General features: G+C 42.2%; 1 protein-coding gene across 1 annotated transcript; it reads right to left on the bottom strand.

The window, feature by feature from the left end:
* Nucleotides 1-9,963: 9,963 nt before the first annotated feature.
* LEPROT (leptin receptor overlapping transcript) lies at nucleotides 9,964-15,805 on the bottom strand. Its single transcript, XM_031603905.2, has 4 exons — nucleotides 15,658-15,805; nucleotides 15,388-15,463; nucleotides 14,430-14,616; nucleotides 9,964-13,213 (listed from the first exon to the last, which is right to left on the bottom strand). The coding sequence occupies exons 1-4, from the start codon at nucleotides 15,671-15,673 to the stop codon at nucleotides 13,097-13,099; spliced, it is 396 nt and encodes a 131-aa protein (XP_031459765.1). The 5' UTR covers nucleotides 15,674-15,805; the 3' UTR covers nucleotides 9,964-13,096.
* Between the last annotated feature and the right edge of the window lie 245 nt (nucleotides 15,806-16,050).

Here is a 16,050-nt window from a genome sequence, read left to right as displayed (position 1 = left end):
TCTTCTTACCAGTTGATTTGCTAGCACTTCCAAGTGCTTCTGTATCCCTGCTATATTTGCACCACCAATTTGCTTCATTCCAAGTTACAATGAGTAATCACAAGACACAGAAGACAGATAACCCAGCTTTGTTTTGGAGGATCCCCTTCTATGCGGGAATGCTCCTAAGCTGGCACTGCCTTGATCTAGTGCTGGGAGACCTATTATGCTCTCCAGGAGGCTTTACTGTGGCAAGACTAACCCTATCACATGGTTAAAATCCATTCTAAAGGAGAAATTTATATAGTAAGAAAAGCATGGCCCTCCTTGGCAGATGAGGAGAAAACAAAACAAGGGCAATGCCAGAAGACAGGTGTCTGCAGCTGCACTGCTCCATGTTTCATATCATATGGCCAGGGACAAAGGCAAAGTACAAAGGCACTATCAGGTTACAGTCAAAGCCTCCTCTCACCTCTCCTTATGGCAATGAATATAGAAACAGCCTAGCTGTTCATTTACGTGCTGAACTCTCTGTCTTCCAACAGTTACTCCAACTGCTGGAGGTCAGTTTGTGGACCGAGTGGGATTTAATGCATGTTTCCGAATTACAGGAGCAGAATGAGATCCTTTATTATCTCACTCCTTTGCAAAGATGTGTTTAAAACACTTACTAGGGAAATGTGTTCCCTACAAATGACTCTTTAAAGAAAGCTGTTGTGGAGAGAGAGAGAGGGAAAGCACATCAAAAATGGAATAAAAATGCAGCATGACAGAGTAAAAGATCATTGGTCCATTAGCCAGGGTTCTTGACTCCAGTACAAACACTCCCAGATCATGCACTTACCTAATAGGAACAAGCAACTGGAAAACACAGCTGAGGATAATAGAATGCAGGTAAGCAGCTGACAGAGAGCAGCTCTCCAATGGGTTGGTTTGTTTTTTCCTTCCATTTTTCTCCCTGATGTATGAATTCAGTTCTGACTGTAGTGAGAATGAGAACAAACAGAACTGTGCCACAGCCAAAACATGCATTTCACACAAAGTTAGTCTTTGCTGATGCTATAGCTAGGCAAAATCAGAATTTGCTTTTGGTTCAGGAGCGTTGTGTGGTCTATTATCACTGTAATCCTTGCCAGGATGACAGTGCTGCTCAACTGCATTTCACTGACAAGGAAGTAAACACCACTACATCTTCATGTGCAAAGGAGAAAGAAATCTGTCTCCAAAAGAGCTTTATAAAACCTGGCACCAATCTGAGTTTAATGTGTCATCTAGCACAGAGGCTTTGAATTCACAAAATGTAACTAGTGAGATAGATAAATGGTGAAGAAGAGAAAATAAGGAGATATTCTGCAAAATACCCTGGGGAGAAAAAAAAACATAGGCCTTTTAGCAACACAAACATCTCTAGCCCTGGTAAAAGGTTAGCACATTGTTCACTGTAACATTTGTGCACTGAATGCAACAGTGATCTAATATAAACTGAGGCTACTTCTGTGTTTTTGGCAGTAGAAAAAGGATTGTACTTCAAATGTTTATGCATTGGTGATGAATTTCATGCCAGGAAAAAAACAAACCCTATCTACTTCATGCCCACGATACATGAAAGTGCCACTTTCTTTGCTGAAAGAAGACAAAGCTAGAGTATGGGTACAAGCATCCTCACCCATCTTATCCCACATTGCCAAATGAGAAAAATTGTCCTAAATAAGGGGGAAACGTCGAATGTCACATATGCCATATAATTTTCCTAACTTTTTCCAGATGCATTATTCTTCTTGAAAAAAGGAAAGCACCATATATCCAATCAGTGCAGCTTAAGAGGTCTTTTTACAGCAGTATAAAAAAAGGGAGAGAAGCAAAACCAATGTCCTCTGGCACATCTACCTGGCACAGAATTCAGGACATACCACTAAGAGTACTACCAGACCTTCAGACAGTGAAGATCACCTCCAGATCAAAGCATCTGAAAACTGAAAGAATCTGAGGATAATTTCATTTTTAAACTCTGTTTATGGTTAAAATTCCTTTTTCAATATTTCTTATAATTTAAGACTGATGCTTTTATAAACCACTCACGATACTTTGTTCTAAAAAAAAAAAAAAAAGCCATAAAACTGCACAGGTCATTCCTCATCAAACCAATTCCTAAGCCATCAAGACATATTTAATTAGACTAATATCAGTCCGTACTGTCCTACTATGTAACCTAATGTAACACAGGAGTACAAAGGAAAAACACCACTGTATGAATTGATACTTAGGCAGAAATATTTTTAAAACAGAGAGGGAGGAAGAGATTAGCTAGAATGTTGAGTGTTCAGATGGACTGTCACACTGTGCAGTCCCTGAAACCGTTCATTCCTCCAGGTGGAACCCATCTGCCTTATGCGGCTTGTACAATATTGAGTCAATGCCATGTAAATACAGTGATTAAACCACAAGCTCCCTGGGGGCTCTGTGAACACATTCTACATGACTGGAATACACTATGCATCGAAAAGACTTAATTGCTGTGTGTTTGGAAAGGCCTCTGAGTGTCAAGGCCAAGAGTAAATCGAGCAGATCACAGCAGTACGTACACTGTGAGCGTTCATGAGTTATCAGTAACACCCACTGCTGCTCATGGTTAAATACAGATAAAGTCCTGGCAATGGCTGCAGATCATTTTATGATGCCAAAATGAATACGCTCTTTTTTCAGGGCAGGGAGAACTCTGCTTCAACACAGCAGCCAGCACAACACACTGTGGCAGCCCGATACAGTGGAATGGCTGTCACATACTGCTTGGTTCACACCTGGAATCTGTACCTAGTTGAATTCCTGTATGTCAAAAGCACCATCGCACATTTGCTGCCCCAGCTCAGCACTAAATTTTATTTCACGTGCTTTGTCAAGCGACTATTAATTGATTTCACCGGGCTTTGCTGGCAGCTGCCCTTCACCAAGTTAATGCAGCTTTAGAATCTTCTACAGGGTGTTCATATTTAGATCCACTTCATAACTGAGTCTCTAAGAATGATATGCTTCTTTTTCCTAGCATGTAGAAAATTGTGCCATTTGTCCCAAAGTAGCTGCAACTAAGAAAACTCTACAAAACAGATTTTGTCAGTACTGAGCAAAGTCATTATACACTATGTCCAGTTTTCAGCTACTGGCTTTCCAGTACTGCTCTAAACCACATCTTCAGCCATTAATTTTAGTGGGAACTTGGCATCTAACCTTTGGGACCTGTGCCTTAGTCTCCAAAATCTGGCAGTATGTCATCCACACTGAGATGTACTATGGACAAGACCTATTAGAGAGCACATCTCACATGCATCCCAAAAACAGATGTACTGCGTGGCAGAGACATTATGAAGGCATTTCTGTCTCAGTAACTTCTCAGAGCCAGATCTGACAATTTCAAAACATCGGGGACTATTCCAACATGAGTAGCCATTAGTTTTGGAAGGAAATCAGAAGCGCAGAGTGGAAGAAAAAAATAAAAGAAAAAGGGGCATGGGTGGATCCCTTTCCATGCTGATATGTTGACACTCTGCATGAGTTGCTTTCTAGGCAAATAATGGACAAGAAGGAAAGAACAGCATGGGAAAAAGCACAGGGAAAAAAGAAAAACAAACAAAAACAGTATCAAAACAGTGTGTGGTGGGAAGATAGGGAAAAGGAGGCTAGGAAGGGCCAGATACAGGAAGAAGGTAGAACAATAAGCAGATGGAACCCACCAGGGCAGAAACGTGTACAGATAATCCTGGCACAGAGGAGGTGTGAATAAAGAGTATGGGATTCTGCTAGGAGGGGAAGGGTAAAGAGGAAGGCAGAGCCACAGCAAAAGCAGAGCATGATGTCCTCATGAAGGGGCTCATACTGCCAGCAGCAGCAGTGCTAAGCTCTCGCACTTCAGGCTGGTGAGAGCTTTTCTTCCAGCGACAGAGGATTTTGTACATTTTGCCCTCCATAGCAAAAACTGGAGCACTAGGAGGCAGGCACCAAGCCAACAGGCACTGAATCAGACAGCTGTTTCCTATTGTAAACCCAGGCTGCAGTGCAGACTAGGCTCAGAGTGATACACTGATACATGGAGGCCTTGGGGAGAGAGACGATCTGTATGGCCCGTTTCATTCCCATAGGAAATATTCCCTCAGCCAGCATTACCTCTCTTTGCCAAGTGCTCTTGCTTCTGCATAAGGCGGTATAGACTAAGTCTCTGCTGATGCTGCTGGAGAAAATGAGGAATAGGCAGCAGTCAGCCCTCTTATGCTGGTTTCCACTGGGAAGGATCCACACAAATACTGATGAACCTAAAAATCTGGATCACAAGGAATCAATGCGAGTCCTTTCACACAGAGACAGAAACACTGTGCTAGGTACAGACCAGACAGGGCTGTCCTTAAGAACTAGGTTAAAGCAAAAGAGGAGATCCAGTAACAGAACACACTCCGATCTTTCTCTGTCTGAACACTCTCTGTCGTTTGTTTTGCACATTAAAGGTACTCTGCGTCTCCAAACATCAAGATTCTCCCTTACTGATTATGCATTTTAACCAAAAGATCTCCAATTGAAGCATGTCAAATGCAGGTCTAATTTGATTATTCACTTCAGACAGATTCTCCCTTCAGAAAGGTCACATTTAATGCAGCATTGTTCCATCACCCATTTGACTGTAGGACATGCAAATGGCTGATGCCACAGCACACATGGGTCACCCCACTTAGCACCAGTTGCCTTTTCGTCCTCTCTGCTCACTTCTCATTTCCATCATTCCTCTTTCTTTGTCGTTGGATTAAAGAGAGAGAAAACAGGCTACTGAGCACAATTACTAAAACTAACTCCAAAAGGGTTGGTTTGGGGCAGGAAGTTTTGATGCTTAGAAGTGAACAGAACAGCCTAAATCTAGTTCCCACACTCCATCTCTGAGTGAAAACACAGCAATAACAAATGGCCTATTTCTGCAATTTAAAAGTTTTCAGAAAGCCAAGGAAATGCTATCAAGTTAATGTGATTATTGAAAGTGCTGCAGGAAAACACACATTGACTGACCTCATAACGAGTTTACCTACAGACTTCCTCATTACCTGTGCATTACCAAAGAGATTTAGTGCCAAGAATACAATTAGCTTCACTGACTCCTAATTCTTTACACTGTAACACAGCAGAGATCTACACAATAAAACAGCCACTTGAACGTCAGGCAGGGAGATGGACGAATGATGAGTTTGCCCTCGATGGACTTACACAAAGCCTTTTACAAAGAGTCAGAAAGTTCAGGATCTACTTGTAAGTGAGCCACACAAATCAGCTTTATGGTTATTTGTGTCTATTGGCATAATTGCTCTTTGCTTTCTCCAAAGCCACCGAGAAGCTTCTGCAATACCAGCTGTACTGGGATAGGACCAATGAAATGCATTGTGATTGAGTGATTATTGGCCTTGTTCAGCAATACTGGATTTATCTTACATTTATATCTGCTCAAAAAAGGACATTTCTCAAGAGAATGTGCTAATTTCTCTAAACAGGAACTCAGTCTCGAGGCTGAGTATCTGTTCTGCTTTGTCTTAGTGAATGTAAAATTGGCTCTGGATGTGCACTGCATCCCAAGAGACCTCCTGGGGAATTAACTTTGTCCTTCTAACCAAGCTCTCTGGTTTATTAACACATCTGAAACAGGACTGACTGAAATAGATAGCATTCTGTACCTCAACACAAACCATTACGTGCAACTCTCAGATACCACTCACACAAATTACGGTCACCCAAACTATCTCTGTATTAAAGAAGTAGACATCTCAGGCCACTTGCCTGCCTTGCTTTCCATCTTATTAATATCACCCATACATCAGTATTTGTTGAGTATTTTTGGCTATGCAACTCACTCTTGGCATGGCTGTCTTCTTGTGATTCCCAAAGTTGACAACAGCTCAGTCCCACCAGAGCAGGGAAGCAAGAACTGGCTGTAATTGCTGGCTGTGGGAGTACAGCATTCACTCCCATATTCCAGAGAAACTGGAAATACCAGCAATCACAGGGAGGCCTGCTTTGGGTTGGTTTTATTTGTTAATGAACCACATGGAGCAGGGCCCACATGTAGGTCACAGTTAAATGAGGGATCTGGGGGCTTCTGAGCAACCCCAAGGGACAGGATGAAGGCTGGAGCCAGGACAGGCTCCTGCTCAGCCCTTTTGGAGCTGGGACCTTCTGCCTTCCTTGTAGGGCTGAACACTATGGGATAAGGGCCAAACAGAATAATAGTCTCCTTCTAAATAGGGAGAGGAACAGAAACCTGCATTGCTTCTTAAGTGTCTGAAGGAGTTTGAACCATCTGAATCCTAACTGAGGCTATTTGCTGAATCTTAATTAACTCTACACACTTAGGAGACTCTACCAGAAAGACTGTATGTTTTGAAACGATTGTTTCTAATTAATCTATCTAACTATTTTAAAAGCCTTGCAAACTAATGTGTTCTGCTACAGATTTTGATTAAAATATTTGTTAAGAATGCAGTCTTCCTTGAAAAGATAGTATATTCTTTAAAGAGGAAAAAATAGCATGCTCTGGACTGCCTAATGTATGTTATTTTGTATAATTTGATTCAAAAGTTAGAAGTCACTTTCTACATGCATAGTACATATTCTACGTTTCTTAGTATTTTAAAATTAAACTAAGAGCAAAGTTCCCCCTTAAAATTTATTAAATGAGAAATCATTATCATCATGTGCTTGTCTTTAAACATCCTAAGCCCTCATTGCAAACTTCAGCACTTATGCTATTAGAAAAAGCAGAACATCAAAGAAAGACCAGTTGTGCAGAGCGACACAAGCTGCGTTACTGAAAACAAGGACAAGCTGTGAAATCCTCTCCTGGAATAAAGTGCCCTCTGTTGAAACACAGGCATATGGATTTCTGTACCAACATTACCCACGTACCCTGTGTAGTGCAGCCAGAAGAAACAAACACTCCAACAAGATGGACAATCTATTTGAGGGAAGCGACTCATGAGCTCCCTCCCAGGTTGCCCTTCGACATTAAGGCTTCAGCATCTAACAGCATCAGCCCTCTTGGATCCCTGCTTCCCTGCCCCACTGACCCAAATAGCAAATTCCCACCAGCTTCAAAAAGGGAGGACTTGGTCAGCAGCCATAAGTTACAACTACCGTGGCTTTTGTTTTTATGTTGTGCAAAGGCAGTTTTTTTAGATGGAGAGCTGGTAACAAAGGCCCCTATTATATTGTGAAATACCAGTCTCAGGCAGGAATTAAATGAATAACAAAATCACAAGCCCAATTTAAATAGTCAAAACAAAGGGTAAGCAAAACATATAAATGTCATGATCAATCCTCTTATTTCAAGCATATGCTTTGTAGAGCATGATAAAGACCGTTTCAACTTCTCTCCAAATCCTCTAGCAAACAAACATCCAAGCACAGCATCATTTCTTCATGCTGATTGGGAAAATTAAAGCAACTCTGCCAGCATGCTGGAAAAAGCAGCTCAAAGCAAGTGATAAAACTAAATGCACAGACACGGATAGCCTCAGCTGACCTCCTGCCCTGCAGACACCAACATCCGCCGTCACCTCCAGCTCTGCGTGAGCTGCAAGGCTAAGCAGACCCTTATTCTCCACCAGGAGGATTGCTGTAAGCACTTAAAATTCTTTATTTTAATAATAGACAACAGCATTATCAGCACGTTTCATAGGAAGGCAACCTTCCTAAATATGAAGACTCTAAAATGAGATTATATCATATCAATTATGTTAATTATACATAAAATACTACAATAAACAAAGCCACAGTTGTAGTCTCACTATGAAAATAACCCTCCATTTCACCTAAGAGTTAGGGTGGAAGGAGAGCATGTCTCCATATTCCCCCAAGAGGCCCTCTAGGTACTGGGACAGCAGGAAGAATACTGTCTGCACATGCAGACCAGGACTGATCCCCTCGTGGTGGAAGAAGCAAGGAGCCACAATACCACAACATTCAAACTGAGCTATTAGAAAGAAGCAGCACCCACAATATTGGTCAGCATGTAGAACTCATCTAAGGAGAGCACTGATTTCGAAACACCTCCAGCTGAGCTCTGAGCCCTGGGACATACACAGCTGGAACCAATTTTTGAAGAGAACTCCCAAGAAGAGAGGCACAGCTAAAAGAAACCTCACCATAAAGAGCAAAAGCAAAACAAAAAGCAAGGGATAAATACAGGAAAAATACCAGGCCAATGGAGAAAATGTTTCTCTAGGAGCGTCCAGTTGATCTTTAAAACGTAATCACAACTCAGCAGTTAATGCTTCCTTCCATATTTCATCATGAGACTCTCCCCTGTAAAGCTCTCAAGTACATACCAGTCACGTATTTGCAGGGACCACTTAAACAAATCAATTAGTTGTTAGTACCTGGTGTGCATCCAGCCTAATGAAATAGGCTTCTCATCCATTAACATACAGCAGAAACAATCCCTGCAGAGTAAGTGATGCAGTATCTTAAAAGCAGCGTTAACAACTGAGATCAGAGTTAAAGAGATCATTTTAGAGCTTTACATAATTTTACATATGAACATTAACAGCCTGCATTAGCAAGACAAGTTTAGTTAACTCCTGGGTGCTGATGAGCTTAGATTTACTTCATGGAATTAAAACCCAAAGACATAACTAGTTAGGAAGTTTACAAGCTTAAGGGACTGAACTAAGGATAAAATCAGTGCAAGATTCTTCTGCATCTCATTTTAATTTCCTATCTAAGTTGACAGGGAACAGCTGTCTGAGCAGCTACAAAAACAAGGGTGGGAGAGGTAGGAAACTTAAGCTATATCCTCCTATATCATAGTACACAGCAAATCCAAAACTAGGTTAAATAAAGCTCTTCAGGAACTAAGTCCTCTGGCTCAAAATCTAGAGCTGTAAGGTTGCTCTGTCAGTAGCACGTGTTGGGTGAGGCAGCACAGAATAGCAGTCCCAAGTATTTGTTCTGCAGAACAGCACAATGCCAGCAGCTAATTGATGCAAAGTGCAAGTATGCTCATCTTCTTGAAAGCTTAGATGCCAGAATTACTGCAAACAAGAAACATCAACTATTCAAAATCCAGATGCTACAGCTTACCTCTCCTGATGGTGGGTGCTTTAACAAATTGGATTAAATTAACTGAGCAGGCTCATTTTCCCAAGCAGCGGTAGGATCAAGATCACACACTTAATACGGTCACCCACTGACCTACAGGAATATTGACCTAGGAAGAAAAGAGCTCTGATGCCCTTTGCATCCCTGCTTCCACCAGTGCTTATGGATGTGTCTAAATCTGGAGAGGAGGTTAAGTATAAGCTCACAGAATCACCATGTACTGGAAACAAACAACAGCATTTAGGCTAAATGATAACATACTGGCATGTTTGAACACAGCCTCTACCATACATTCTAATGGAGGCCATAAAACTAATTGGCCCTGTTGCAATTAGATCATGGCTTCTGAGATTTGTTCACAGAATGGCTGGGGGTGGAAGGGACTTTTGGGGGTCATTTGGCCCAACGCTGTAAGGAGCTGGTTGCCCAGGACCACATCCAGTTTCTAAATACCTCCAAAATGCAGTGCTCCACAGCCTCTCCTGGCAATCCATTCCACTGTGTTTTAATCTCAGTGATGAGCCATTCTGATGACCCAGAAGCCAGGTACCAAAATCTCTGCAGGACCAATGGCCACAAGGCACTTCCTATGCATCTCCAGGAAAAAACATGAAGGGGATCTGGAGGCAAGATAGTCCCCAAGCACCACAGTGCCCAAGGATCTGCTTGAAAGCTCTATTTCACCAGTTAGGGAACACCAACACTAAGAGACATCTGAACAGCTGATCAGCAGCACCCATGTCTGACAGCCACAGTACCATTGTGAAAGCATTGGAGACGTTGTTTGTGTCCTTCCTCTTCTTACAGGAGATTTTTATTTTTTGTCAGCTCTTGAAATTTAAGAAAGACAAGTACTTGAGCATCGGGTATGTTTACTCAGTTTTATTAGACAATTCAAGAAGAAAAGCAGGATATATTTTAATACTTCAACTCAAGAACCCGGCAAACACAGAAAAGCAAGAATAGTGTTTACAAAAGTTACAAAAACTGCACTGCATAGTGACTTACAGAAAATGTGATTAATTGGCAAGACATATTTATAAAAATGCAATAACAGCTTCTCAGTTGATTATGAAAATGGTATACCCATGTTATATGCATTCACAAAATCAGCATAGTGTTGAAATTAAGGCACTTTGGATATATAGTATTCTATAAAGGAAACAATTTTAGAGAAACCACAGTAAATCACTACTGGCAGATAGTGACAGCATGCCCAGTACTGGCCATCAGAGCATCAGGTTGGTGTGAATGTATGAAGCTCTCAGTAAAAACAAGCAAACAAAAACCCAAGTGCACTGAGAAGGTTTTTTGACCCTCTTAAACACTGAACTCATTCAAGCAAATTTGCTTCTAAAGAGGTCAAAGAAGAATTTCATTATTTAAACACCATTAAATATGATTTTAAATGTTAAACAATTTAAAACAAACATCCATGGTGAAAACTGCATGAGGTTCACATTAAGTATTAGCGCACGCAGCTGCTTCAGAAGTCTTCACTTTCTTCCTTCAGTATCTCCCTGCCACAGCAACAGCCAAAGGAAAACAGTGCAATGGAATAATTTTCTAAGGAGCAACACCTCCTCAACACTACACCAGAATTTCCAGCCCTCCTTTTCACTTTAGATTGTCGTATGTTTACTGCCTGCATCCCAATAGGATCCCAATCCTTATCTGTCCCACACGTGCTATTTACTAATAGATGGAAAACAGATCTACAATGACTATTATTTATATTAAAGAAAAACTGATGTGAGCTTTTTTTCTTTACTCCACCTGTCTCAAAAGCAAAACTTCAGTGGTAACTGGGTAGCTTTACAGACTTCTATTGCAGCCTTTAGTACACAAATTCTGAGGAGTGAAAACGTTCAAGAACCTAACGCTGCAAGCACAAAGTGCTGTAGCTGGAGTAAAATGGAATGTTCAAAGACTTCAGATATGTGCAGGATCAGGCACTTCAGTTGTATATCACTGATGTTTTACTTCATCAACTTGAATTAAAAATGTTATAGAAAAGGGGAAAAAAGTGAATTCTTAAAAAAAAAAATCAAAGCAGGACCTCTGTAGAAACTATGTTTACTCTAAATAATTCAGAATAATTAATTAGAACAACAGTACTTTACAAATCAGCCATATCTGGCAAATTTCACTTGAAGTCAGACAACCTGCTCACACCCAGCATCTTAACAAGCATATTCCTGCTATGTCTGCAACGAAGCACCAGCATCTGGCAGAAAACCTGTGCTGTAACATTAACTCTTCTTTGGCAGGACTGACATTGCAGACACTTCAGTATCAGCTGCAACTACTCAGCATTCCTCAAGACTGAAGTGTTCACCTTACACACATCTGAAGTTTAAGTTTAAAGTATGTAATTAACAGTTTTCTATCTAATCAAATACTAGAATTATTTGCCAAGATAGTCTACATTTGAATGATACTACATTACTTGGACCACAGAATGACTTTTGTATCCTTTTAGCAGGGCCCTGAGCATGAAAAAAAGGCAGACTTATGAGTGCTCACATAGCATTCATTAATTTTTTTTTAACCTTTGCTCTGCACAGCACCCCATAGGACACCATTCTGCAGTACACTGGTAATGAGAGTTGGGACAACAGTGTAAGTACTCTCATACAACCTAGTGGGCAAAAGGTATTGTCTCGGGGAAGCTGCCACATCTTGCAGAGTTGGTTCTGTCACCTCCCTACAGAAGTCCCTCACAGCCATGCTGGGTCACAGCAGTCAGCCACGAACTAGCACAGATTCTAAAACATGCATTTGCCCCCTGCTAATCCAAAAAACTCTCAATAATAAAACATACCCTAGTACAGGAAATTGGTTTCTTACTTCACAGAACGGGAATCTCTATGTCAATTTCCCTAGATAAGAATAAAACTAACACGTCTCTTCCTTTGCCCCTCTGCGGACTACTGAAGTGTCCTCTAGAGTTAGGGTTGTGCCAGAAAGCATTTTTATAAAATTACATGCCTCCATAAATCAAAGGCTTCAGCAAGTCAAAGTAGTAATAAAGTTAACTTTTATAAATGAGATTATGAGAATGTTTACTAGGATAATGCCATCATAAAAATATAGTGTTTTAATATAACAATCTTACAGCCAAGAAATAGCAGTTTGAATAAGTAAGGTTACCAAAGCAATGAGAACAGAGGAGATAAGTCCTGCCCAGCAGAACACTCACTTCCTTGCAATTCAGGCACTTCACACACAGGAATACAGAGCCATATGCTGTATTGTGACTGTAAGTGTCCTGAGAGTAGTTTCTTCCTCTGTGAGCCTTCATGAGAGAATTAATGCTCAGAGTTGACATTACAATACTAGACTAGTCCCAAAATACATCCACAGTCATTAAGTTGAAGAGTGACAAAACTTAGAGAAAAGAAAGAACGTAGATTCTAAGTGAACACCATCAATTTTTAACCAGGGTTTTCTTCCTCTTTCATTAGGTAGTAAGAGTTGGCATATGCTATGTTTGTTTTTGTTATCAAAGAAAACAATTAGAATTACAATTACTCATGTGGAAAGCAAGTACTCATTCATCCTTAATCAGAGCAGAAAGACAATCAAGGTAAGCAACAGTAAGCAGGATAATCTTTATATTGACCTATTTTAATTATATGGTTTTTGGAAAAAAAGTAGACATGCTGATCGACATCTCATGTATCAGTGAAACTCTGACTAGAGCAGAAGTTAATGCACATATATTGAAAAACGAGTAAAAACAGTTTATGTTTTTGCAAACTTATTTGTGGACAGATTTGCAATGGAGATCCCAACTTTTACTGAGTACATTAAGAGAGCTGTCACAAAGATCTTTCCTCTTTGGCTGACACGTTTTAAAAAAGCATGTTAGGATGTGATAATGTCAAACTGCATGCATATGCACACACATTTGTAATAATGTATACACACAGACACACACATACAGCATACATATGGTGACATACGCTGAAGACATTACCAGCATCAGAGCGAGGTCCTACCACTGCTCCCAGCTAAAGTCATCTCCTCTACCAAACACAAGAAAAAAGCCTAAAATAGTAAGGAAAATGACTGCATTGCCAGCCAGCACCAGACCACAGGCTCCCCATTTGATCTGAAATGCAAGGAAATGAAACAAAGCAGTTCTTTAGCATTCATCCAGGCCAGTTATTTATATGCATTAGATAAACTAAATGAAATACTACAGAAAGCAAGAAGAAAAAGGACAAACAATAAATACTGCAATTTATAGTACTAATCACTCAATTAGCAACTACTCCTACAATGCAAGACTTAAACAGACAGGCTAATAATTCTACATTTTAGAGCAAAATGATTACCTTGCCATACAAGTCGCTACAACGGACCTAAATCACAAAAGCCCACTGAGATTAATGCTTTATTTTAAATACTATGTATAAAAATAAAAGATTATTTTTAAATAAATGCCAGTAATAAGCACAGAAAACAGTACCTGGCCTTAAAGGTAAACAGATAGCTTTCTTAGCTATCTATCTGCCCACCTAAGTCGACCCTAATAAATTTACTCTTAAGACACAGCCATGAATTCGAGTTCCCTCTTGTGGTCACTTCTGGTTCTGCCTATTATCAGGTCCACAATAGACTCGATGTCGGGTTAATTGTGCATCACAAATCAAATTAAAACCAAGCAGATGAAGCTTAAGCAAAACAATTAGGCCAAAGGGGGAAAAACAAACTAGAATAACAATAAAAAAAACCATCTCATTGGGCAGTTTGGGAGACAGGACAAAGGAGTTCTTTGCCTCGGAAATGAACATGGCAAAAGTCTCACCACTGAATAGCAGTTCAGAAAGCAAAGAGAAAAGAAGCTAGCAGAAATTTCCTCAGGTTTGAGAGGACAAAGCACGAGCTTGGGAAATGCTTTGAAAACCAGGAGGACAGTTCTGGAAGTTTGGCCTTTTTTGCTGTTAACTGATAATACACTCCAGTCACCAAGTTTCCAGCATCCTAAATGGAGAAAGCAGACATTCTGAGATAAAAAAAAAAGATGGTGCAAGAAGCACTGCATGAGCTGATGACAGAGAAAGGTGTGAGGAGGAGGAGGAGAGAATATATCTTGCACTGGACCACAGCAAAACTAGAAGCAAACTTTTCAGTCATGCAAGTCATTTGTTTAGATCAAAAAGCATAAGCAAGTTTTCAGCAGTGATTGTTTTCATCAGAATCCACAAACATCACAAGGAAAGTAAAGGAAGGATTTACAAACAAAAGCAGCTCACCTGGCTTAGAAAGAAACAACAGCACACTTAAAGCCTACACTCATTAAGTGCCTCCTGATGAGAACTCACCGCTTCGACCCGCGCAAGGATGATGGGGAAGCCAAAAGCAGAAACAACAATTCCAGTTGTGAAGAAATACGCCAGTTCCCTGCAGGCACTGCTGGCTGCATCAGTGTCGTCACTTACTCTTCTGGCAATGAAGTGGGGAATAGGGCAGATGAAGTAAAATATTAAGACAAACATAGGCCAGTAAACACTGATGGGGACAAAAAAACAAAAAAAAAAAGAAATATATCAGTTTAGATGAACGTCCTCGTTAGGAGAAGTAATGACAGTAGTCCTACTCTGTGGTTTGAGAAGCAGATAAGTGATTTAAGCCCAAGCTTTCAACAGAAGGGTGCTCCCATGGCCTCACAGAGCAGGGTCCTCTCTCACACACAACCAGATGATGTATTTCACATTTAGCATCATCTCACTGATTCAGCTCACACTATCACTCACAAAACCAACAGTCATCAGGAAGAGGAGACATAAAGGGCAGGATTGGAACCAAAAGTTTTTTTTTCCAAACGAGAGGAATCCCAGCCTGGAAACAAGGCAGCTCTGAAGGCACACCCTGACACACACATCTGTGCCAGCACTCCCTGCAGCTTCACCTGCACTGAACCACAGAATTGTCTGAGTCGGAAGGGACCCTGAAAGGACACCTGGTCCAACCCCCTCATGATGAACAGGTCACCTACAGCTGGAGCCGGCTGCTCAGAGCTTCTGAGAAGCAACAAAATCGCAGTGCTGTGCCAGTGGCAAGTTCAAAGTAAAAATAATTGCATGAGATTAAGAAGGACTGCTTAGCAAGCAGGCATTTGTCACCTTGAGGAAGCGTGGCACCAATTTCAGTCATTTTTATGGCACACAGTGCTAGCTGAAAAGGGGTTATTTAACCACAACAAAGCTGGGAGGCAGGCACCGAGCGGAGCCCAGCGCCCACAGCAGCAGGAGGGAGGCTCGGCACACGCAGCCCGCTCACCCGTAGTACTCCAGGGCGCAGCCCAGCATGAGGAAGGTCAGGCCGATGGCTCCGCTGAAGGACAGCCCCACGAGAGCTGCAAAGCACAAGGCAGGCGGTGAGGCGCTTACCGGCCGCCGCTCCCGCCCGGCGCCCACTGAGGGAAAGGGAAACGCGAGCAGGCCGCCGTGCCCGCCGGCAGGCAGGGAGCGGCTCGGGGCTGCCGGCAGCGGCTCAGCGGGACCCTGAGCAGCCCGGAGCCGCCGGGCGGGGCTCGGCAGCGCTCGGTACCTTTGATACCCGCCATGTTTCCGGCGGGCCGGGCGGCAGCGGCTCCGTTTCTCAGCGCCCCGAACGACGCCTGGCTGAGGTGGCGGCGCGAGACTTCCGGCCTTTAGCCCCACCCCCTGCCGGAGCACGTGATCGGGTGCCTTAAAGGGGCCGCACCGCTACGGAGGCGACTCCCTGACTCCCCCCGCCCTCACCTCGGGAAGGGGCGGTGCGCCCTTTAAGGCGGGAGGCGGGAAGCGGCCGAGCCGCGAGCTCCCGTCGCCATGGTTACGGGGCGGTGCGCGCTGCTCCCGCCGGGCGGCTGTGTGGCGCTGGTGTACGAGCGCCATGTGTGCCTCTAAGATGCAGCTCCAAGGGGCAGCCCCAGTCAGTCACCACCGCTTTGGAGGCTGC

Source organism: Phasianus colchicus, chromosome 9 (assembly GCF_987193195.1).
Source record: "Phasianus colchicus chromosome 9, bPhaCol1.hap1.1, whole genome shotgun sequence".
Taxonomy (NCBI): domain Eukaryota; kingdom Metazoa; phylum Chordata; class Aves; order Galliformes; family Phasianidae; genus Phasianus; species Phasianus colchicus.
Note: the sequence above shows the minus strand (reverse complement) of the source record. Positions and strands in the feature narration are given on the sequence as shown.